The sequence below is a fragment of the Talaromyces rugulosus genome, chromosome VI, assembly GCF_013368755.1.
Source record: "Talaromyces rugulosus chromosome VI, complete sequence".
Taxonomy (NCBI): Eukaryota; Fungi; Ascomycota; class Eurotiomycetes; order Eurotiales; family Trichocomaceae; genus Talaromyces; species Talaromyces rugulosus.
The window spans coordinates 1,267,426-1,291,383 of record NC_049566.1 but is presented as its reverse complement, the minus strand read 5'-3'; the positions used below and the strand labels follow the sequence as shown (position 1 = coordinate 1,291,383).

General features: G+C 51.4%; 10 protein-coding genes across 10 annotated transcripts; 6 read left to right on the top strand and 4 right to left on the bottom strand.

Annotated features, from left to right (window-relative positions):
• Positions 1-386: 386 nt before the first annotated feature.
• On the bottom strand, positions 387-2,044 carry TRUGW13939_10793 (uncharacterized protein; the record flags this gene model as incomplete). The annotated part of the gene is made up of 2 exons (XM_035493903.1): positions 387-1,807; positions 1,864-2,044. The coding sequence occupies 2 exons, from the start codon at positions 2,042-2,044 to the stop codon at positions 387-389; spliced, it is 1,602 nt and encodes a 533-aa protein (XP_035349796.1).
• Positions 2,045-3,699: 1,655 nt separating this feature from the next.
• Positions 3,700-5,514, top strand: TRUGW13939_10792 (uncharacterized protein; the record flags this gene model as incomplete). The annotated part of the gene is made up of 4 exons (XM_035493902.1): positions 3,700-4,086; positions 4,151-4,721; positions 4,781-5,145; positions 5,197-5,514. 4 exons carry the CDS (start codon positions 3,700-3,702, stop codon positions 5,512-5,514), a joined length of 1,641 nt encoding a protein of 546 aa, XP_035349795.1.
• Positions 5,515-7,334: 1,820 nt separating this feature from the next.
• On the top strand, positions 7,335-8,449 carry TRUGW13939_10791 (uncharacterized protein; the record flags this gene model as incomplete). The annotated part of the gene is made up of 2 exons (XM_035493901.1): positions 7,335-7,978; positions 8,035-8,449. 2 exons carry the CDS (start codon positions 7,335-7,337, stop codon positions 8,447-8,449), a joined length of 1,059 nt encoding a protein of 352 aa, XP_035349794.1.
• A 750-nt stretch (positions 8,450-9,199) lies between these two features.
• Positions 9,200-10,444, top strand: TRUGW13939_10790 (uncharacterized protein; the record flags this gene model as incomplete). The annotated part of the gene is made up of 3 exons (XM_035493900.1): positions 9,200-9,317; positions 9,391-10,272; positions 10,335-10,444. The coding sequence occupies 3 exons, from the start codon at positions 9,200-9,202 to the stop codon at positions 10,442-10,444; spliced, it is 1,110 nt and encodes a 369-aa protein (XP_035349793.1).
• Positions 10,445-10,521: 77 nt separating this feature from the next.
• TRUGW13939_10789 (uncharacterized protein) lies at positions 10,522-11,408 on the bottom strand (the record flags this gene model as incomplete). The annotated part of the gene is made up of 3 exons (XM_035493899.1): positions 10,522-10,598; positions 10,674-11,317; positions 11,377-11,408. The coding sequence occupies 3 exons, from the start codon at positions 11,406-11,408 to the stop codon at positions 10,522-10,524; spliced, it is 753 nt and encodes a 250-aa protein (XP_035349792.1).
• Positions 11,409-11,868: 460 nt separating this feature from the next.
• Positions 11,869-12,981, bottom strand: TRUGW13939_10788 (uncharacterized protein; the record flags this gene model as incomplete). The annotated part of the gene is made up of 1 exon (XM_035493898.1): positions 11,869-12,981. One exon carries the CDS (start codon positions 12,979-12,981, stop codon positions 11,869-11,871), a length of 1,113 nt encoding a protein of 370 aa, XP_035349791.1.
• Positions 12,982-14,272: 1,291 nt separating this feature from the next.
• On the top strand, positions 14,273-16,177 carry TRUGW13939_10787 (uncharacterized protein; the record flags this gene model as incomplete). The annotated part of the gene is made up of 1 exon (XM_035493897.1): positions 14,273-16,177. The coding sequence occupies one exon, from the start codon at positions 14,273-14,275 to the stop codon at positions 16,175-16,177; it is 1,905 nt and encodes a 634-aa protein (XP_035349790.1).
• Positions 16,178-16,580: 403 nt separating this feature from the next.
• Positions 16,581-17,483, bottom strand: TRUGW13939_10786 (uncharacterized protein; the record flags this gene model as incomplete). Its single annotated transcript, XM_035493896.1, has 5 exons — positions 16,581-16,638; positions 16,687-16,717; positions 16,767-16,846; positions 16,907-17,334; positions 17,388-17,483. 5 exons carry the CDS (start codon positions 17,481-17,483, stop codon positions 16,581-16,583), a joined length of 693 nt encoding a protein of 230 aa, XP_035349789.1.
• A 417-nt stretch (positions 17,484-17,900) lies between these two features.
• TRUGW13939_10785 (uncharacterized protein) lies at positions 17,901-20,127 on the top strand (the record flags this gene model as incomplete). The annotated part of the gene is made up of 2 exons (XM_035493895.1): positions 17,901-19,523; positions 19,582-20,127. 2 exons carry the CDS (start codon positions 17,901-17,903, stop codon positions 20,125-20,127), a joined length of 2,169 nt encoding a protein of 722 aa, XP_035349788.1.
• A 2,061-nt stretch (positions 20,128-22,188) lies between these two features.
• Positions 22,189-23,711, top strand: TRUGW13939_10784 (uncharacterized protein; the record flags this gene model as incomplete). Its single annotated transcript, XM_035493894.1, has 5 exons — positions 22,189-22,191; positions 22,248-22,280; positions 22,349-22,441; positions 22,713-23,639; positions 23,691-23,711. 5 exons carry the CDS (start codon positions 22,189-22,191, stop codon positions 23,709-23,711), a joined length of 1,077 nt encoding a protein of 358 aa, XP_035349787.1.
• Positions 23,712-23,958: the final 247 nt, after the last annotated feature.

Sequence of the window (23,958 nt, the reverse complement as noted above, 5' to 3'; positions counted from 1 at the left end):
GTCGTTGCAGACTGTTTCAAGCTTCAACAGCTAAGCCGCGCGGGGTGACTGACTCATAATGAGTTAGCAAGGTAGCAAAATTACCCCGCGCAGACAGGAAGACGCAATAGTATTAATATCGCGCAAAGAGAACAACCCACCTTCCTTTTTGGGAAATTCCTCTGCCGAGACTCCGCTAGACAACTACGGGACTAGTTACTACCATTACTACTGCTATTACTTTATACAACAACTACCTTTGTACAGCGACAGATAACAAGGGTATCAGTCAATTGTTAAACAACTAGGTACATGAAGCCTCCGCGATCCGAAGAGAAGAAAAGAAGAAACAGTGTCAAATGTCTCGAAGATGTTAAACTTCACAACAACCACACATCCGCTAGTGTCTAGTGTCGCGCACCGTGACGGCGATGGTGACTATGGCGATGGAAAGGAGGGCGGATGTGTCCTGGCAGCTGGTCTCGCTTCGCTGCAGCCGCGGTAGGGGTGACCAGCTCGGTGATAGTCGTCGTGGATGAGGTTGTCAGCGTGCTGACAGTACGGTCGACGGGTGCAAGAGTGGTGAGCGGGACGCCATTGTCGCCCAGCTGGACAACCACCTCTTGGTCGATATAGACGATGTCGAACTCGACGGCTTTCTCGATTGTGGTGGGAACAGGCTGGACCGGGGAGGTTGTGGTGATGATAGTAGTAGGAGCGGGAGGAGGCGGAGGCGGCGCAGATGTCGTGGTCGTGGTCGGCGCGGCCTGAGCGACATTGGCGTTTTGTTTGGCAGAGACTACTGGCGGGGCTGTAGTTGTTGGGTGAGCCTCAACAGGTGGGTTAGGCGCAGCTGGCAGGATAGACGAGACGGCGTCGGCAACCGATGTAGCGATGATACCCAGACCAGTCGCCAGCGCCGAGGCTGCCTCTCCGTAAAGCGTCGCCTGCGCAGGGCCGAGTTGAATGGGCACATCACCAAGCAAACCGTGCAGATTGAAAAGCGGGTTTTCCTCTTTGAGGGCCGACGGGACAGGGAATTGGCAGGACGCAGCTTCTTCATTGCTTTGCGTGTTAAACAACGGGCAGTCTTGTACCTGGCCAGAAGGATTGGTGCATCCAGACATGGCCTGTTCGAGGAAACCAGTTTGCCAGCCCTGGATGAAATCGCCGTGGTATCCGTAGCCCGTAGGGTCTCCCATCGAAAAGATAAACTCGCCGTCGACGCCGGCGAAATCCTGGGTGTCGTATTTTGTTTCAAAAAAGAGACTGACCAGGCGAGTTTCAAATCCATCCGGGCAAGTACCGTCATTGACGAGATTGGGGTAGGCCATGTGCGACTTGTGATCAGTGCTGTCCACATCCTTGCCATTCCAGCACGACGGAAACATGAGCTCCAGGCGGAGACCGTCCCAGCAGTTTTCGTCCAGGAAGGATTTTTCAGGCAGGTAATGGCGCTGCAGCGAGCCCTCGTCGGTGGTATTGTAGTGCAAACAGTTGAAGCCAAGGGCCTTTTGCGACAGCGAGAACTGGGTCTGCTCATCAGCAGTCCAGTCTGATTTAGCAGGGTCGGGCACAGGGCCAGTAAAGTTGCGCAGAAACTGGTTGCCGGCCATCATGCGGAAGCCCTCGGGGAAAGGCTTGGGGTCCTCGCCATAAACAAAGTAATAGGCCAACATGCCGCCGTCCTGGTTGACCATGACGGTCGAGCCGTTGGGGTATTTGAACATGAGCGGCGGAGTCCAGTAGGCGGATCTGTCCTGTGTGACCTCGCACGAGGTGCAGTCAGAGTCCAGCAGGTCGGCCTGCGTGACGCTTTCGGAGAAGCCTATATAGTATACTGTCAGTAACTAACAGCCGGGGCTTTGTTGCAGCAGACAATACCTCCAGAGCCAAAGATGGTGTGCAGATGGTCGCTCGTCTTGCCGGGAGCCATGAGAGGATCCATGCGAGCAGCGCCAGAGCGGCTCATGCATGGCAGACGCCAGAAGTTGTTGGAGGCGGCATCGGCGAGGGAGACAAAGGCGACCGCGATGGCCAACGAAGTAGCCAAGACACGGGTCATTGTTGAAACGAAACAAGAGGTGTTTGTTTCTAAATGGCGAGTTCAGACGAGTAAGATATGTCGAGTCAGAACAGATCCAGTCTGTATAGTTGCATATGGCAGACAAGTCACAGACTCGTAGTAAAGAATGACAGAGGCTCGGTCTTGCGAGTCAAGTCAATTCAGCGAGCGAGGGTGATGAGAAGAGAACGGCTGTCACTTCCAGGCGGCAGATTCAAACGAGTGAGGGGGTTGAAGGAGTGAATATCGAGGTCAACCTCGAAGGGGTTTGGCGAACAGGCAAAGACGAATGTCGAAAGAAGAGAAGCGAAGAAGGTAAACAAGCGGAAGCAAAGGGCATAAGAAGGAGATGAAGGGGAGGAAGAAGGGAAAGAAGGGCGGCGGCGAGAATGTTGGCGGGCTTGGCACATGAGACGGCGGCGCGATCTGGCGGTGCCCAATCAGGAAGTTGTTTGTATACATGATATAGTCCGATGGTGGACAATGATAGTACGGCATCCCTGGCTATGATATCAACAAATATATTTATTGTTTATTTATTTATATACATATATATATATATATATAATCCATTATTCTACATACATATTCTACATGTATTCCAGACAGATTCTGCAGGGACAGAATAATAGAAAATAATAGGAAATAGTAGTAAAGAGTATACGGACTCATTCCGCACGCTGATTGGCCCCGGGCGGAATGAGACCCAGGGGCACGGGTGGGGCCCGTGGGGCCGCGAGCAAGGGACACGGCCGGTCCTCGGCCAATCGGCATGCAGCCATGCAGTATTCCATCTACTGATTGGCTAGTCTCTTATTAACTCTCTACTGCGAGTGGTCGATCTGCCCGCCCATTCGGCCAATCACAACAAGCTCCTTTTTGCCACGCAGTCAGTACCAAGTAGATCGGAATGGAATCCTGTACGATGTCGATGTCGCATTCTTGTCTACGTATTTATTTGTTTATATTGATTGTACTACCATGTAGGTATGAGCTGACTTTGCACGGTTACACTTTGTCAGCCAAGTTACATGGATCTGCCGAGCTGATAATATCATCTCAAGCCTCTAGTGCTGGCTTCGGCGTTGCAGGTTGACGCCGTGTTGCTGTGTTTATTGGCTGGGGCTGTTTCTGAAACTGCTAGGAAATTGCTAGCGTTGTGTAAACGCGAGATACTACTAATAGCCCGAGTGTATACACCAGGGTGGCCTTCCTCTTAGGGTTAGGGGTGATTGTTATTAATATATTGCTGATGGGGTGACATTTAACATTTCATGTCCTTAATTACATGCAGCAGTCAAGCATGACTAGATTATCGATCGTGATGATATTAATATTTAACCATAGATCTCTTGGAGTAGGCCAACCACGCTAGTCTAATCGGGAATATCTGACTGACATTGTTGATTCAATGATGACTATTATATTTCTGTCTGAATATAAAATGCTAAAATCCAAACACATCTTAGCCAGGCAACATAGTGGATTCCCGTTACGAGACGCAAATTCCCTATTTGTGGGGCTCCGAAAAACGTCAACTTTCTCACCTCCATTCCGACTACTCTCACTGACCTGATAGTTGTACAACTTATCGCGTATCATGGCATTTGACCACGCAAGTTTTAATTCTGGTTGAATTTGATACACAAAAAAAAATGGAAAACCACCACCTCTCCAGCTCGGCCCCCGAGTCCCAAGTCCTCATCATCATGACCGGCGGCACAATCTGCATGCAGCGCTCGCCCGCCGGGTTTGTGCCCGCGCGCGGGTTTCAAGAAACCTGCCTTGCCAAAATCCCCAGCTTCAACGATGGGAGCGCTGGCCCGCATATGCCCATGAAGGTTGTCGTGGATGCGTCTGGGGAAACAAAATCGTATCCGAGTCTGCGCACGCCGCCCAGTTTGTATGAGCGGCAGGTGCGATATACAGTGCTCGAGTTTGAGGAGTTGTTGGATAGTAGCTCGATTGACTCCAAGGGGTGGGCCGAGATTGCGCAGGCGGTTTATAATAACTATACGCTGTTTGATGCGTTTGTCGTTTTGGTAAGTTCTTTATTAACAAAATATTACTCTACTGATTATTATATTCATTCACTAATTATTGCAGCACGGGACTGATAGCTTGGCTTATACGTGCTCGGCGCTGAGCTTCATGCTGCAAGAGCTGGGAAAGCCCGTCATCCTGACCGGATCACAGGCGCCCATGCTGGAGCTACAAAACGACGCCTCGGACAATCTACTGGGCAGCCTGGTCGTGGCCGGCCATTTCATGATCCCCGAAGTATGTCTCTACTTCAACTACAAGCTGTTTCGCGGGAATCGAGCGACCAAAGTGGCTGCCAGCGACTTTGCCGCCTTTGATTCGCCCAATGCGCCGCCCCTGGCTGTCACCACGTCGATGCGCACGCTGGTCAACTGGGATCTCGTGCGTCGGCCGACCAGCCTCGAGCATTTCAGCATCCGCACCAACTTGGACACCAGCCACGTCGCCTGTCTGCGCATTTTCCCGGGGATTCAGCCGGAAATGGTGGATGCGGTGTTGAGGCTGGATGGGTTGCGAGGGCTCGTGCTGGAGACGTTTGGTGCGGGCAATGCGCCAGGAGGGAAAGATAATGCCATGACCAAGGTGCTGGCTAGTGCGATTCAGCGCGGGATTGTCATTGTGAATATTACCCAGTGTTTGTGGTCCTTCCTTCCTGTACTTTATAAGTGAAGCTGTGGAATTAACAACGCATAGGTCTCTCGGGCCATGTCAGCCCAGTGTATGCGCCCGGCATGACGCTATTCCGAGCAGGCGTTGTGGCTGGACAGGACATGACGACAGAGGCAGCGCTGACCAAGATGGCGTACCTCCTGGCGCAGCCCGAGTCGACGCCGGAATCAGTGGCCAAGGAGATGGCAGTATCGCATCGCGGCGAGCTCACGAATCACTCCCAGACAGTCTTTCGGCATCCGGACGGGGCGCTGTCGGCGCGACTGACGGCCCTGACAGCGCTGGGGTATGCGATTGCGCAGGGGGATCTCGAAAAGGTGAAGGAGCAGGTGCAGGCGGAGAATATCTGGATTCTCAACGACGCCGACTACTCGGGCAACACGCCGGTGGTACGTCTTCTCATTCAAAGTTGAAGTTTTTTGGAGATACTAACAAGTCAGCACATCGCGGCACACTCGCCCTCGCTGGAGATCCTGCGATACTTTCTGCTGCAAGGCGCATCGGTGCATCTGCGCAACAGTGCCGGGCGCACGCCGCTCTTCCTGGCAGCCAGCGCCGGGCTGTCGGAACACGTGGTGCTGCTGCGCAAGTCCGGGGCGCATCTGCACGGCGACGAGCGGCCAGTAGCCGAGATGCAGGCGCGCCAGCGACCGGGGGTGTGGGCGCAGGCCGGGGTGCGCGCAAAGACGCTCAAGGAGCGCGAGCAGGACGAGGCGGAGGACTGGTCGTGGACGACGATGGCGGGGTCAGCGCCGTGATGCTATACACATAGTAATAAAGCGTTGGAGAAACAAGAGAACAAGAGAAACAAACAAGGCAGGCGCCGCCCCACCGGCCGGGCTGGCTCCTTCCTGTCTGTGTCGCTGCTTTCTTGGCAGGTCTGAACATCTCCGCGGATCCCAATCGGGACTAGCGCGGGCCTTATCTCTCCTTGCACGTAATAACGTGCGCGACGTCACCGGCGGCGATAAGCCCGGCCGGCATCGGCAGAGAATAAAGATAGAGATAAAGATCGAGATAAAGGCATGTTTATCGCGTGGGATGAGGCAGGCAGGAAAAAGCAACTTGGAGGGCCCTAAATACATATGGAGGAGGGCCCCTGATCTGTAGTGTTTATATGTTCTATTCTATGTCGACTTTAGGATTATATGACTTGTATACATACCTTCTTCCCCGCCATGTCGTACCGCTATCAGTATACCACTATCTCTCACCACATGCACTATCAGCTATCTACCCCGCGGTCTCTCAGGAGAGGGGCAGCTGGCAGGCGGCATTTTGGCCATGGGGCCGACGCCTTCTCTCCTGTTTCCCATGTGTACTCGGCATTTTCTATACGGCGAGCGCGCCGAGTCCGGTCCTGAAAAGACGAGCCATAGTAAGTGTACTATAGACCCGGCTCGTTTTCTTGTGTGTCTTTTCATGATTGCGCCATTTTATTATTTGCTCAGCTAACCTTGAAGATCCAGTCCCCAGACCGAGAACCCGAATCTATTTCTCTACACCACACACAACACAACGACCACCCCAACAGAGTGGAACAGACAAGGAGCAGTTTTTGATGATAAAAAAAAAAGCAAAAAGAAAACCCCATTAACCGAAATTGCATAAAATTTGCCCTTTTATTTTCCCCCCCTCAAGTGGATTCTCTACTCTCCTTACCGCCAAGGTCGTTCCTGGTTACGTAAAGGAAAAGCAGGTCAATGGACGAACTGCAGCAACGGCATGCCATAGTCGGTTGGATGTCGTCTTCTGCGCCCTCTGCTTCTCCATCGCAATTACGCGATCCTTATTGTTGACTGGCTCTTGCAGCCCTGGAAGCAACCTTGGAGGGTTGGCTGCATCCGGAAGGTCCTTCCTTTGCCAGACGGACAACAGATATATACAGAGCTGTACAGGAAGCATCCAGACAGACAGACAGCAGAACAGCGGACACAAGCTACAAAACAAGACCCGGTGGAGCGAGCGCCTCTCCCCCTCCTTCCCCAGACGTGTCTAGCCCTTTTTATTTTTATTTTATTTTTTAATTTTTCCCCCCCCTCTTGCGGATACTATTCCAGCAAAAAAAAAGTGAGGATTGCTGCCCGGCTGCCTTTCCGGAACCGCTCCGCCCGAACCAGAAAAATTTCCGTCGGGGGAAAAAAAAAAATTCAGCATCAGATCAGCGGGAAATAATAGTGCAGAGAACTCGAAACAAAGTCGAAGAAAAGGACAACAAGAACAGTGGAGCTCGCTCGCATTTCTTATTTCGTCAGCTTCAATATCCATTAGCACATCTTGCAGCCCTGCAGCCTCGAGTCAGACAGACTTGCCCTCCACTTGGCTCTGTTTCTGCTCCTTCGCCTATTATTGCACCATCGCCCTGTTTCTGTGTTGCCGCATGACCTGGAAACTTCATTCTTGTGTTTGTGTTTCTATTGCTGTCATCATCGTGGCGTGGCCGACTCTTCGTTGTGTGTGTGATATATAGTGGAGACCGAAACCGCCGACCTCAAAACACAAAACACGCGCCCCCCTCTATTTTTTTTTCCCTCTCCATTCACCCATTTCTCCCGACCACATATCGATAGTTTCGCGAATGACCCAACACAGCAAGACCATTGCGGTGGTCAATGCCACCGGCCGGCAGGCGGCATCGCTCATCCGCGTCGCATCGGCCCTGGGCTATACGGTGCGCGCCCACACACACACCTTGAAGGGCGTGATTGCCGCCGAACTGCAGAGCCTGCCCAATGTCACACTGATCCAGGGCTCGCTGCTGGACAACGCGCCGCTGATGGACGAGGTGCTCCGGGGCGCCCAGCTGGCCTTTATCAACACCGTCTCGCAGGCCGGCGACGAGGTCGCAATGGGCCGCCAGCTGGCCGACGCCGCCAAGCGGGGTGGCTCCATCCAGCATTACGTCTATAGCAGCATGCCGGACCACTCGGTGCATGGCCCCTGGCCCGGTCTGCCCATGTGGGCGTGCAAGTTTACCGTCGAGAACTACGTGCGCCAGCTGGGTATCCCCGCCACGTTTGTGTATGCGGGAATCTACAACAACAATTTCACCAGTCTCCCGTACCCGCTCTTCCAGATGGAGCTGCAGCCCGATGGCAGTTTTGAATGGGCGGCTCCTTTTCCGCCAGATATGCCGCTGCCCTGGCTCGACGCCGAGCATGACGTTGGTCCTGCCTTGATCCAGATCTTCAAGGATGGGCCGCAGAAGTGGAACGGTCATCGGTATTATACCATATATCAAATCAGTGTAGCACAAAGCAGCTAACTAACTTGTCTAGAATCGCCCTCACCTTCGAGACCCTGTCCCCGATTCAAGTGTGCAATGCCTTTGCCCGTGCCCTCGGCCGACGCTGCCACTACCGCCACACCTCCAAGATCGAAATCAAAGTCAACATCCCAACGGGCTACCGAGAACAGCTGGACGGACTGGCGCGTCTGTTTGGCGAGCTGGAGGCTCCCTACTTCCCTCACCCCGAGTTCAACACCCCGGCCGCCGGCTCGCCCAAGGGTCTTGGGCCCGCGGGCGGAAAGGGAGCTGGTGCTGGCGTGATGCAGGGCCCTGGTGGCGTCGTGTCGCAGCGTGTCACCGACGAGGCTCGACGGTTGTGGCAGGGCTGGCGCGACATGGAAGAATACGCGCGCGAGGTGTTTCCCGTGGAGGAAGAAGCCAACGGGTTACAGTGGATGCTGTGATCTGTTTTTCTTCTTTTTTTTCTTTTTTTCATTGCAGCGTTCACAACCTGTCTGCCTTTTTTTTTTTTTTTTTTTTCACAGCGTTTTTCTTCGCGGGGGATAAAATACAGTACTACCATCACCTACCTCACTTGCATATCGGCACGGAACCCGAATGGAGCAACCTTTGTTTGTTTGTTTCTTTAACGAATGTCTTTTATTTTACAGGCGTCACGGTTTGGGTTAGGAAGAGGAAGATGTCCGCACCACAAAAGTTCACTAGGGTTATGTTACTAGGGCTATTTCCTAGGGTTAATTGATTGATGACGGAGTTTGGAGGCTGTGTTGTTGTTAGTATCTACATTGTTACTGGTAGTTGAGAATAGATTCTCATATTGAAATCATCAGTATACTTGTGAATACGTACTGTGCTTTTATGAATAGTTATAGTTCTCACTTTCTCATGTTAAATACAAGTCGTTGCTATATGGCAACCCAGGCCACACTCTGATTGGCTGCTCCAGCACCTGTGGGGAGCCACTTTAATACCCACCAATCACGGCACTTCCATAAACACGCTATCCCTAATCCGGACCTTGCTAGCTTTACCTTTTTTTTTTTTTTTTTTCAATAAGAATTTTTTGTTTGGGGCTGTCATATTATTATTTCATCGCTTCATCCTCTCTTCCCCTTCCTCCACTCCATCACCTTTTTCCCTCATTTTTATCTATTTATTTATCACGAAACGAATAACAATAAAAAAAAAAAAAAATGTCTGACGAAGGCCGTGCTCTCGAGGACCTCATCTCCCTGCCCACCATCCCTAGGGAGGCTGGACGCAAGATCGCCCAGCTGGAGCAGGAGTTTGTGCGCGCCGAGATTGAGCAGTGTACGTTTTTCTTTTCTTTTCTTTTCTTTTTTTGTTTTTTATTAAAAAAAAAGTCAAAACTAACGATATCCAGTGCGCAAGCAAATCCCCGCCCTGCGCCCCCTCTACGCCAAACGCAATGAACTGGCAGCCTCCAAGGAGCTCCAAGAAGCCGACTTTTGGCCACGCGTGTTCGCCAACGCGCCGCAAGAAGTCGACGAGTACATTCTGGCCACAGACGCCGCCGTCATCGGGCAGTGTCTCCGAAACCTGACGGTCGAGCGGTTCGAGGTCGACGACCAGGGCAACGGCGGAGACCCGCGTAGTGTTCGCTTTGTGTTTGAGTTTGCTTCGGGTGATGAGAACCCTTATTTTTCAAACACAAAACTCGTCAAGGAGTTTTATTATCGCAAGAGTGTGACCAAGACGGAAAAAGGGAAGCGTCGTGTCTGGGATGGCTATGTCTCGGCCCCCGTGCGTATTAATTGGAAAAAGGACCAGGATTTGACAAAGGGGTTGCTTGATGCTACGTGCGATTTGTATGAGGCGGAGCAAAAGGATACCAAAGTGAACCGTGTCAAGTTGCCAGAGTATGAGAAGCTGGTGAAGAAGCTTGAGCAGGTTGAGGCCGAGGCCTTTGCCGGTGATGAGGACGACGAGGCGGATGATGACAGCGGTTTGGCGGCGAGCAGCCCCGCTGGTGTCAGTTTCTTTGCCTGGTTCGGATTCCGCGGCGGAAACGCGACTGCTGAGCAGTCGGTTGCCGCAGAGAAGGAGGAGTTGGAGCGGTGGCAGAAGATTGAAAAGGGGGAGAAGGTTGAGGATGATGATGATGATGACGAAGAGGATGAGGATGAGGATGATGACTACGATGAAGAAGAAGATAGCCTCGAGGCTGCCGAGGTCTTCCCCGATGGAGAAGAGGTCGCCATCGCCTTGGCCGAGGAGCTCTGGCCCAACGCTCTCAAGCTTTATGGTATGTTTGTTGTCATTTCATTAATATTCGTGTGTCTCGTGCTGATTATTATCTATGTACAGTTCAATCGTATGAAGACATTGACGACTTTGACGACGAGATGGACATTGAGTCGATCGACGAGGACGAGGAGGAGGCTGACCTGCCTCCCTCCAAGAAGGTCAAGACCTGAGCTTGTGTCAAGTCGATGACAAGTCGATGGATGCCATGATTGATATTTCCTTTGTTTGCCATTTTTGTATATTACTCTCACAATGCAATCACCAAAATTAATAAGAGGATGAGCACGGTTATGAGAACTGCAATGCAGCAGGACGAATACGTATCTATACAGTATGTGTTAGTAATTTAAGTCTGAAAGAGAGAGAGAGAGAGAGAGAGAGAGAGAGAGAGAAACAAACCCTCGTTCTTCTTCACAATCGTCCCTATCCTCTTCATCCCACTGGCCAGCTTGCCGCCCACCCTGTCGGCCAGGAAATCAACATCGTCCAGCAAGACAGTCTGATCCTCCAACTCCCTGCCCATCGTATCAGCCTGCTGCCGCAGCGTTCCGACTGTGCGAAACACGCCGTCTAGCTGCTCGTTCTGGTTCGACATCATCTCGACCTGCCGCTGCTCTTCGTACGCCGAGTAGTAGTCGCCTCTCTCGTTGTTATTATTATCATCATCCGTATCAAACTCTGCCGGATTCGGCAACGACTGATTTTTCCTTTGTTGTTGTTGTTCATGTTCTTGCTGCTGCTGCTCAACAACCGATTTCGCCATCTCACCCGCCATCGACTCGATTTCGCCGCCCACCTCGGCGACAAACTTGCGCCGGCGCTCGACTTCGTCAAGCTCGAGGCCATAGCGATAAGGATCGAGTTCGACGGCGCGCACAGACTCGACCAGATCGGCCAGGTCGGCGCGCAGGTCGGTCAGTGTGGATTCGAGCTCGGTGCGCGATTGTTGCAGTTCCGGGTTGGAGGACGAGGTGGTCAGGGAGCGGATGCGGAGGAAGGAGGCGTAGAGGGGGCGGGTTGTTTGGAGGGTGTTGAGGACTTCGCTGTTTTATTTAAATCAGTATTGTTTTGTTTTGTGTTGTGTAGAAACTTGGTGTCTTACGACTGGACTTGGAGAAAAGGATCGTCCGACATGATGGCTTGTTGGTAGCGTGCAAGTAGGGTATAAGTGTCTAAAATTGCGTCGTCTGAAAGTCACTGAGTATCGCTTCAAGTCGCTAAATATCGCTCATGCGCTGTGTTGGTCAAAGTGAGTGTCGTGAGCCAAGTGCTAACGTACGGTGATAGGTACGGACGTCGGATACAGGTCGCCGCGCTAAGCCGCCAAGCCAAACACTCAGCACATTATACAAACACTATCGTGACTATACAACACCCGTAAGGAGTACCAAGGACAAATAATAAAAATTGATGAGATATGCTAGTCTATATATGCAAAAGGAAAAGAAAGAAAAAAACGCCATCCATGCCTATATACCGGCGTCGCAGAAGTGGTATCATTCGTAAAGAAAGACAGAAAACAGCACAATGTTTCAGTCCAATGTCAATGTCAACGTCAACGTCAAGCAATGTCATGTCAAGTCAATAGCAGAAATCACATCTCAAACAACAGCTCGCCCTCGCCGCGCATCTGCCGAACCCATTCTTTACCCAGATTATAAGCATGCAGCCCAAAAAAGTCGTTGAGAATGGTCTCGGTGCTGGAACTGCGCAGCCACGTCTCGCACTGCTTGCAGTCGACGGCGGAATCGCCGCGGCGCGCGTCCCAGTACTCCTTGAGCACTTCCGAGTACGTGCAGACGGGGTTGTCGCGGTGGTCCTTGGCGTTGTTTTTGCGGGCGCGGTCCTCAATACTACAACATTTGGCGTCGGGCAGCTCGAGGAAGATGCGCGAGAGCGAGTGGGCGCTCTGGCGGAGGAGGAACCAGTTGGTCACGTCGAGGTCTTCCTTGAGACTGCTGATGCTGCGGTCGTCGTCCGGGCTGTGTGCAAAGATGATGGTTTCGAGAAACTGGCGCAGCATCTGCAGCGCGATATGAAAGTCGATGCGGCGTTCCAGGTCCAGCTTTTGGCGAAAGCGCCACCGCTGCTTGCCCACCTCGCGCTGCTGCGGTTTTCGCAGCAGCACGACGTAGATATGCGACATGTGGCGCGGGAACCACCAGCTGCGGTTTGCGCGGGCGCGGTCAAAGGGCAGTCGGAAGAGACAACTGCACAAAATCACGCGGTAGATGCTAAAGGCCAGCGAGTACGGCTGCACGGGGGTCTCCTCGACGCTCCTGGCAATGTCGGACATGTGGAACATGACATAGAGGCCGCGCTCGACGCGCTGGCGAAACATCTCGGCCTCGGCGTCCATCTCGCCAGAGCCCTTGATGGCCCACCAGGCGCCCCAGCCAGACCGGGCCACGCGCGAGGCCAGCTTGCGCGCCGTCTCGCGGCGGTACATGAACTTTTGCAGGCTGAGAAAGTCGAGGGCGGCGCGCTGGCCGGACACGGGGTCCATGGTGAGGATGCGGTCCAGCGGCGGGCTGATGTCGTGGTGGCGGAGGAACGCGGTGCAGATGAGCGTCTCGTGGGCCTTGATGGTCTCGTACGTCGCGCGGTTCAGGCGACACAGCGCCGGGATGGTCGCGGCGTCGCCCATGCTGAGGATGAGGAAGAGCACGTCGGGCACGCGGCCGAAGAGATGGTCGTCAATCGGCATGGCTGGTCATGTCTGTCTGCCCCGGGTTTCAGTCGAGTCGGTCGAGTCGGTCGAGTCGGTCGAAGCAGGTCGAGGTGAGGTTCAAGTCAGGTCAGGTCGGGCAACGCTGTCACCATCTTGTGGGGTCCGGATTAGTATTATTTGCTGCTGCCCTGGGGCCATCGCCGGCAGTTTTAAAGATGCGCCTCACGAGGCCAGCTTAGTCTCGCCTAGTGCGCTGGATCGAGCAGCAGTGATCAAAAAGGCAAAAAAAGAACCGGGGCCGTGCGTTTTCTAGAAGCAGCAACTGGAGAGCAATTACTCACGATACGGACACGGAGACGCAGGCGGAACACGCCGGCTGCATACAAAAGATTAGTCGCTGCTGCCAAGCCGCCTCATCACACCCATCACACGCGCTAGAGACTCTTCTCGAATGTCGCCCTACGTTTTCCGTTGACCGCCATGGTTGTCACAGTCCCTGTCGAATGGGCATGCTGGGGCCGTTGTCCTGAGGCTGGACTGTCCAGGATTGTTGCAAGGTAACCCTTGCTTGCGACTGCCATGGACTTGGGGTATACACAGGTAGCGTCGTCTGCAGTACGGACACATTACTTATTCTGTATGCGGCAGTAGGTAAGGCCTGGCCTTTGGGTGAAATGTCAGTGGCTGCTTTGGCAAACTTTGAAGCCTTGCCACTTTTAATCTTGGCCTCTAATTTAGCACTATACCATACTTGGAAATCATTGAGAAGATGTATATTCTAATTCTACTATCTTTAGAATACATTACTAATTTCCTTTTTTTAATTAATTGTTATTATATATATTATTTTCTGCAGTATACCCTATCCAGATCATGCCATCGCAAACACCCCATTATTATTTCCCTCTTAACCTCACCATTGACGCAGACAGACGCGTCGCATAATCGCATGGAAAGGCAGTGGAAAGATAGAACTGTTGTTCCTTGGAGATCCATATTATTATCTGGTGTGTGGAGGCTGTGTCCAAAGGTTACTTACAGGCTTATATTCACTATGGTATCATCCCTGTTAGTAAAAATAAAAATAAAAATACCAAGAATCCTGTTATCATCTACATAACAGCCCTCGGTATAGCGCTAAGCCATATACGGCAAGCGCCTTCTTCAATAATTTTTGTCGAAACCAAAACCACCAAGACTCGAAGACAGCGACATGAAACTGCAGCAGCAATCGATGCTCGTTTTATTGGCCATCCAGGAGGAGCCGAAATTACCAGGCTAACACTTTTGACTCAGACCCAGACCGAGTCCTCCTCCTGTTTATTGAATGGGCCCGGCCGTACCCCTCCCTCTCTCCGACGAGTGGGATGATGATGTCGATTCTTATATTGACGCGCTGCTCTCGTTTGCAACCACGACACCCCTATTTCTGAACCTGTGTGGAGGCGTGCACATCCTTGACTTTCTGACCAGCGATCCGGATCTCTACACCACCTTGCTGCCAGAAGATTGGCGCCGCTTCTTCGACCAGCATGAGCTGTACGATATCCTCGACCTGCTTTTGAAGGAAGATGTTGCGCATTTCCCAGTCGAAGAAGACAATCACACAATAAAAGGCAGCAGCTGGAAAAATGGCCCACCGCCACCCCCTTCCCTCGTACGATATATCCGCGATATTCGCCGTCTCAGCCTAAAGCGCAAAGTCACGCCGCCGCCGACACGCCCCTCTTCCGGACAAGCCAGCGCCATTCCGCGCCGTGTGGCGGTCGGCATGAAATCAAAGAAACTGCACGAGGTCGAGCATTTTTCAAAGTATGTCGACTCGTTTGCCACGAATGTCTCCCAGACGAGGGACGAGCCGGTCACACATATAGTCGACTTTGGCTCTGGGCAGAACTATCTGGGGCGCACTCTGGCCCATTCGTATAACCGGCACATAATCGCTATTGAGCGCAGGCATGCTTACATCCAGGGCGCTCGCGGTATGGATGTGCATGCAAAGATGGCGGAAAAGAAGGTGAACGTGGTGAAAAAGAGGATGCAGAGCAATGCAAATGGACCCGACGATGATGGTGATGATGCATCGGCGCAGGCCTGTGAAAGTTGTCCTCCGCAGGGAGGAGAGGAGGACAAGCAGCAAAACGAAGATGACGTTACCGTCTTCAAGGTCTTTAGCGAGCTCGATATCAACCAAGACGACTTGCCCAGCATTGTCAACACTAGTACTCACAAACCCAAAGAAGAGGAAAACCGAGGGCCGCGGGGTGCAATGGACTATATCGAGCATGAGATCAAGGACGGCTATCTCGAGCCCATCATCCAACACGTCGTCGACCCTACCAAGACCGAGGGCGATTCCACAGAAACCCACGGAGAAACTTCAAACGACGCTCGCGTGGTCGTCGTCTCGCTTCATTCCTGCGGCAACCTGCTCCACCACGGTGTCCGATCTCTCGTCCTGAACCCTTCCGTTGTAGCCATCGCCATGGTCGGCTGCTGCTACAACCTCATGACCGAACGGCTGGGCCCGGCCACATACGAATTACCCGTCCTTCGTCATATGCACCAGCGCCTCGCAGTCGGCGCAAACGAGAACGATCCGCACGGCTTCCCCATGTCAAGCATGTTTGAGCAGTATGCATATCCCGGCGGAAAGGGTATCACATTCAACATCACGGCGCGCATGATGGCCGTGCAGGCTCCGTACAACTGGAGCGTGGAGGAGAGTCGGAATTTCTTCACGCGGCACTACTACCGCGCTCTACTGCAAAGGATATTCGTCGACCGCGGCACCGTGCCGAGACCGAAACTTGCTAATCTGGACGCTTTGATAGGCGGGGACAATAATAATGATGATGATGAGCCGCTCATCATCGGCACGCTGAGGAAAACAGTCTATGAGACATTTCCCACATATGCCAAAGCCGCCATTGCCAAGTTGGCCAAGAACCCGGTGCATAGCGAGAAAATGACTCGGCTGAACAACGAGATTACGACCGAAGACCTGGAAAAATACGTGGCTGATTATGCATATGCAAAGAAGAATCTGAGTCTGGTCTGGACCCTGATGGCGTTTAGCTCGGCTGTGGTCGAGGCTATCATTGTCATTGACCGGTGGCAGTTTCTTAGAGAGCACATGGCTTCGGGGCTTGTGAGAGAGTGCTGGATAGAGCCGGTTTTTGATTACGCTGAAAGTCCCAGGAATTTGGTGGTAATTGGTATCAAAAATTGAGCCAGTCAAAAATATTGAATATTGTACATAACTAAAAAAAAAAAAAAAAAAAAAAAAAAAAAAAATATGATACCCAATTCATAACGTCGTTAATATTATATTGTTACATTGTAAAATTTCTCGTAGAAATACAGCCAAGATGACTTGGGGATGGTCTAAAATTCCAGTTAGCTCTGAACTGACAATTTCTCAATAATATCATGTGGCAAAACAAATATATCAGGTTTCGTGAAAACGCTTTTAACATCAGTCACGACTTGCGTGTATGAGTGAGCTGGGTAACGGTGCTGTCATCATGTAATAAATGCAATGTATAAAAAAGTTTACGTACCGTTAATTCGTTAATCGTCTCGGGTTCACCACTTTCGAGATGAACCAGAGGATAAGTAGTGGAAAAGGTTTCCTACTGCTTCCGGAGTCGTTGGACGAGTTTTTCTCTCAGAAAAGGACTCAATCCAAGTCTGCAAAGATTAGCACTAGACAATAGCATGTCTCGCGTCAATACTCACATTCCGTCTCGGGTAATTATCCGATATGTGCCTGTTTCTATTAGCACAACCTCTTGTCAATGTATCGAAAACTAACGTACCACTTGATTGGTAGTTTCCTTTCTCGCCGACAAACTCGCCGTTGCTGTCAACTTCCACACTCCCAAAAATATCTTCAGGCCTAGAGAACTCTCAGTTAGTTTGTTTGTTCTTTCTTCACCGCTGTTTTGGCTGCACTGACCAGGCAATCCTTCCATACTCGGGCGGTCTTCGGCTGTCAGATACATGGATCCAACCTCCTCTGCCGCCCGATCCAGCACCACCTTGACCACTCGCACCACCAGCGGAATCTCCGCCAGTGCCACCACCGCCCCCATATCTAGGCCGGTGTGGTTTGCGGTTTTGAGCAAAAAAGACTCCGCCAGACCCCAAGTTGGCGCCGGCTGTAGAGATCATGACTTGGGCTTGGGATTTCACTTCGGGGTCTTCGGTGGCATACTCGGAGACCACCTCTTGTAAGATTTGAAGAAATTTCGAGTTCTCCGTGAAGGAGTCGGGGGTAGGGGGAAGTTTTGATGTAGTGCCAATGGCAAGTTCTGCTTTGGGAGGTTCAGATGATAGCAAAGACAAAACGTGATGGCCAGGTCGTGCACTGTCGGGAAATGTATACTGTTTGGGTTAACACTAAGCTATTTTGCAGACTGAGCTTTTTGCATGCTTACTATGTAGGGGTGGCCTTGCAACGTGGACACCGAGCGAACGTTGGCCCATCTGCCAATGTTCCAAGCTCGACGAGGCCCAATGGCCATTGTAGCCATATTTGTTGATAGTCAGAGGGGAGAGCCTGGCAAGTTAATGGCAAGCTGTTCTCTGTGGGAGAAAGAAGAAGAAGAAACTCGGAAGAGCGAAAAGAAAACTTGAGGCGACGGGAGCTAGCTAGGATGCAAACAGTGCAAACGCGGCTGCAGCTCCGCGCTTTCTGTTTCAATCGGTTCAATGCAGCAGCAACTTGTTAGTTTAATGTACGATCGTCTTCATCTGTTTCTCTAGCCTCTGTGTGTAGGATTGCATTCTCACTATACATCCTGTGGTTACGCTTTAATACAGAAGAGCCATTCCGTTATGCCAGTTTCTACGCTTTCGCCTTGCTCCTAGGTCACACAGCATAGCTTGTGAGGCTTGCGCCGAATCACTCATCTGTTTAATAGCTTTCTTTTACCCATTCTAAAGAAAAAATGGCGACTCCCTCGTCCAGGCAGAACCCAGGGGCGACCCCTACACACCTCACCTCGTCCCCGCATCCATCGGCAGTCTCCATGGGTCGCGGCCTGTCGCATAAATCTCCCTCGACAAAGACTCCCTCAGGATCTGGCCCGGGCCATGGATTACAACAACAACAACAACAACAACAACAACAACAACCCAGCTCCTTTTCATACCAGGGCGCCACCCCATTAGCGGCAGCAGTGGCCTTGGAGGATCCTGTGTCGTTCAGCTCGCCTTCGGCTCTCCTCGCGCTCGGCAGCTTCACCGGCATGAGCCCCGCCATGAATGTGCAAGAAGGGCTGGTGGGCTCTGGCATGAACGAAAGTGATATCCAAGCGCTGGGGCTCGGACTAGGCGGGGGAGGAAGCGCGCGCAACCACGAGGAAGAGCGAAGGAAACATATTGAGGTAGTGGAGCAGCTGCTCCGGGAGAGAGTGTCTGGTAGAGGCGTGAGCCGCGAAGCTGTTGAGAGGTTGGGCCAACTCGAAGGGTTTGAATCTATATGGCAAGAGAATAGCCTCAGCATTGCAGGGAATTCGGTGGACCTGGAGATTGAATTCTACCCTGGAGAAGACAACGTCAAGGACGTCAGCTTGAGTTATGCTTCTCCCGAAGTTGAAGGGGAGGGTGAAAGACGCGACGAAGCGACGGCGATTGTGAAGGGTGATTTGATGCAGACACTGGAGGAACGGGAAAATGGGATTTGGAAACCGCTATGGGGGTTTCATGAGAACCTCGCCAGACTGGCAAGGTTAGACAAACTGAGCCAAGAAGTGAATTGCTTTGAGGCGGTAGAAGGTCTTTTTGAAAGTCTACAAAAGGTCTGGGAGGCCGAAGAGAAGCGGGACTCGTACCGCGATACCTACGAGCATTCATGTCGGGGATCGGTCGGTCGGCCTAATTTGCACAGGGCAGGTCGAGTTGGAATGGGCTTGGAGTACTGGGTCGATGATCATCGGCTGTTACATACAAATACATCCCCGGATGCGATGGCTGTTGACGGGAGTGATCACAACACAGAAGGCCTAAAAACACGGAGTGCTACAATTGAGTGTGAAGCTGGATACCCTTCCCTGCGGATCTCGAAGGAATGGGTCGCTGGCGACATATTGACAACGATTGATGCGCCGGATGATTCTTCTGGCCCCGAAACTATTGTCAACTGGACAGAACCTCCGCCGACCCTACACTCATCAGCGAATGGACTTGATTCTGGCATGGGAGGCGGCGGCACACCGAATCGGCGGTTTGTCGCAAAGTTGGACCCTCCTGTTGACGTGCCACTTTTGGTTGCAAACGACATCTATCGGAATCTCGGGATGCAGGTGCCGCAGGAGTACCGGACGACGACATACGATGCCTTGCTCGTTAACGGATGGACACGCGGGACAACGGAAAGCACATCGGCATCGTCGGATACTCTCGAGTCTGTGCGAAGACGACGACAGGCGACTGTTTTATCATTTAATGCGGAAAACGAACCGGTCCAAAACGGGCACAGCTATTCGTTCCAGGCATTTGAGGCTGCTCCGGGAAGAGTCATACGCGAATTTCCGTTTTCTCATCCACGACAGCTAGCAGAAATATTTCCAGTCAGTTTTGTTACTGTCAGCGTTGTTTCTATTATTATTATTTACTGACAAGCAACAGATACTTCGGCAGTATGGCCTACTGGCAACACTTATCCGAAAGTTATTCCCACCAGTCAAGGGCGGGGGTAAGACGAATATAACTCCGCAGTTGTCATCCGAGACATCCAAAACCATGTCGATGTACCAGGAGAAAACACGTACAGACGATCATATCACAGTTCTTAGCAATAACGATCCGGACGAAGAGTTACTGGATCGTCTACTGGGGTCCGCCAATAGCGACACTGGGCTGGAAGGAGAAAAGGCGAACAACAAGGATGTTAGCGTCGACATTACGCTACGTACCCAAGTAGCGCAGCCGCCTCTGATTATGCTGCTCATCACTGTGCCCGAGTCGCGAACGAAGAGCTCAGCAGGTCCCGAGTTGCAGAATGTGTCGGTTGATTTGGAGATCCGACTGAACGGGCGGGTGAAAGTGACGCAAGTGTCTGGATTGAGCGAGAACGACGCTGCGATTTCTAAGCGGCTCAATCGCGTTTTGGAGGTGTCGGAAGATCTGGGGGTTCTTGTCGAGTACGTGATAGGCCAGTTGCAAGGAGCCTGATCTGCTACGTATACTACTACGTACGTAGGTGGATGATATGATCGACGAGTCGATGGCATCATCGGATGCCTCCAGTTTCTCCTGCCAAGAACGAGCTTATCAGTGCATGGCCAGCAGGTGTCCACTGCTGCCCAGGCGTCTAAGCTTTCCCGGTAGAATCCGGGGTTAGCTGCAGGTAGCTCAGCTCCTTGCATGATGTTCAGGGGGTGGACAAAATCAGGGTTGAGTCTGTCAGCCCTTGGTTCTTCAAGCTCTTGCTTCTATCGAGCTCTTGGCAATTAGTATCAAGCATCAAGCTCATCATGTATGCAGTCATGGTCCAGGTCAAGCTACTAGCCCGTCTTGCTGTACATGCATGTGATGAGTATGTATTAGCTGGCATTAAGACTACCAAAGACTTGAATAGCAAGCCAAGTCTACTGAGATGAAATTCCCTCAATATACCCCATACTCTCTATTATATGAATATACACGGAGTATTTAACTTTGTATAAAGTCTATATTGGAACTAAATTATTCTACAGTCAACGCGATGTGTCATGCAGCAAGCCGGCCAATCAACAGCACACGATAAGCATTCTTGGCCCTGCAGGCCCAATGCAGCCTAGCGCTGGCTACTATGTATAGCCGCGAAATAAATCACTAAAGAATTCTATTTTTCTTGGCCGCGCGCGACAAGCGAGTGTCAAATTCGAATTATTATAATCGCGCATCGTGTGACTGTTGTAATATACCCATGTTACACACTAGTTTTTACAATAGTTTGCAAACTGGTTGCACAGGGACTCGAAAAACGACACGCAAAAAAAATCAATGACAGGTGCTTGTGCCCGATCCGGCTAGCCAGGCTGCATCGGGAATAGCGTGCAAAAAACCTTTGACTACTACGTACTATAGTCCTTGGAATGCGCTGTATTTACCATGTACTACGTAACAGGATCATAAAATCACTCATATGTGAAATTTACATTTACCTGGAATGATGTATCATTGTATCTGTTGTTGTTGCTGCTGTTGTTGTTGATCCAAATTACCGAATAATGCCTCATCAAAACTAATATTAAAATGACTGAATGCAGATTGGCCCGGCGTCGGAAGCGCCTTTGACGAGATTTAAAAAAAGGACTCGCCACTTGGGCGTTTTCCCCACGCATGTAAACTTTGGAGATCGTCAGACTCATTCTTCCCCTAGCCGAGGAGGGGAAAAAAAAAATAAGAGAAGATGGGGGTTGACAACGTTGACCGGATGTTGTATACGGCATGGCAAGATCTTTCAATGTTGCTAGCCCCCGTCACACAGACCACGCGACAGCATACCACGCACAGAAACAGCAACAACGAATAATGTCGGATGTATTACATGTAATTCTAATACTAAATATATAAGTTTACGATAATCGTGGGGGAACGGGGAGGCGAGCCCTTGGTCCGGAACAGTCCGAGTGTGCTTTTCGTCTCGGCGAGCGTTATCGGCGCCCATCTGATAGCCTGCGCAGCCTATCAGTGGCCGCGTATTTGCGTCTTTGTAATGCTGATTACCATGATTTTATGCATATAATAGATATATATATATAGATATATATATGTATTTGCTGCAAGTGTTAACGTACTTATATTCCGGTGTCATCGCCATTGGTGGCTCTTTTATTCGTGCCCGGACTGTAGACCTGACCTTGAAATTGCATGTGGCAGGAAGTGGATAAAACAGAAAAAGAAATGAAATCCTTTGTAACAGTTTTAATAACTATTATAATTATCCCAACTATCGCCATTATCACCATTACCATCATTACCGTGCTGAAAAAGAAAAGAATATAAAATACAAATCTTACCGTAACGTAATACACGTTGCCGGGCCCCGGCGCGCGCATGTAAGGACTTCCCCCCACCTGCCTCGAATTCTAATCCCTCATAAAAGCCCGGCCGTCGTCCCCGACTTCGTTTCTGTCCACTTCTTCTCTCTTCAATCTCCCCCGTATTGCTACATCCAAGAGTCCATTCCTATTGCTTATCTGCTTCGCTCTCTCTTTCGACTTGGGCCCTTTTTTCACATTCGTCATCATGGTGCGACCTGCTCTGCCCGCCTTTTTCTTGCGTCCGCTAACTTTTTGCCTCCACAGACTTCCTCAGCCGTTATCTCCAATACTGAGAATGTGCGTTCCACAACTCGCAAATCTGCAATACCACGTCTATAATAATCGCATGCTGACTCCGACTCTAGCTTCTCAAGTATCTCAGTCTCGACCAAAAGGGCAAGGTTCTTGCCGAGTACATCTGGATTGACGCCGAGGGCGGTGTTCGCTCAAAAACCAAGGTACGTATCCCTGCATGATGCAGCCTCGTCACTTGGGGATACACGCACACATTGCACACATTGAACACATTGCACATATCGCAATGCGTCAAGTCTGTGCAATCGCTTTGGCACAGTGGGATCAATCGTCTAGTTGGCACACCGCGTCTTATCTTTGCCACCCCGCTGATAAGACTCAACCTCTTTTCGTGTCTTAGTCCACGCACAGCCCTTGACACCCACCACCAATACATTTTATTTTTAGTCATTGTCGCTAACCTCCAATAAATAGACTCTCTCCAAGGCTGTGACCTCCGCCGACGAGCTCCCCGAATGGAACTTTGACGGTTCTTCTACCGGCCAGGCCCCTGGCGACAACTCCGACGTCTACATTCGCCCAGTTGCCATCTACCCTGATCCCTTCCGCGGTGGCGACAACATCCTTGTCCTGTGTGAGACCTGGGATTCCGACGGCACCCCCAACAAGTTCAACCACCGCCATGAGGCCAACAAGCTGATGGACACCCACGCCAGCCAGCACTTCTGGTTCGGTCTCGAGCAAGAATACACCCTTCTCGGACCCGACGGATGGCCATTTGGCTGGCCCAAGGGCGGTTTCCCCGGTCCCCAGGGCCCTTACTACTGCGGTGTTGGTACCGGCAAGGTCTACTGCCGTGACATTGTCGAAGCTCACTACAAGGCCTGCATGTACGCCGGCATCAACATCTCCGGTATCAACGCCGAGGTCATGCCCGCCCAGTGGGAGTACCAGGTCGGTCCCTGCGAGGGTATCGAGATGGGTGACCACCTCTGGCTCTCCCGTTTCCTCCTCCACCGTGTCGCCGAAGAGTTTGGTGTCCAGATCTCTTTCCACCCCAAGCCCATCCAAGGCGAATGGAACGGTGCCGGTCTTCACACCAACGTCTCTAACGACGACACCCGTGCCGATGGTGGCATGAAGGCCATCGAGGCTGCCATGAAGAAGCTCGAGTCGCGCCACGTTGAACACATTGCCGTCTACGGTGAGGGCAACGAGGAGCGTCTTACTGGTCGTCACGAGACCGGTTCCATTGACAAGTTCTCATACGGTGTCGCCGACCGTGGTGGTTCCATCCGCATTCCCCGCCAGTGCGCCAAGGATGGCAAGGGATACTTTGAAGATCGCCGCCCGGCCTCCAACGCCGATCCTTACCAGGTCACCGGTATTATCGTCGAGACTGTAAGTACTACGTCTTATTTTTCTATGATTCATATTCTAACAAAATGACAGCTCTGCGGTGGTGCCAACTAATTTTCCAACAAAAAAAAAAAACATCCATATACCCTTCAGCGTCTTTGTTTTCGAAATACATGAAGAGAAGACCGAGCCAGCTGAACAGCACCGAAGCCGGGGTTCATTTGGCCTCGTTTCCTTCTTTCTTGATAGATAGATAATTTCCTTGATGTCCCGGCGGGGGGACCTAGATTCGCCTTTTCTTTTTTTTACCGCGAACGTGTGAGAGAGAGTTGGCAATGGGATCCTTGGCAGCGGATTGTCT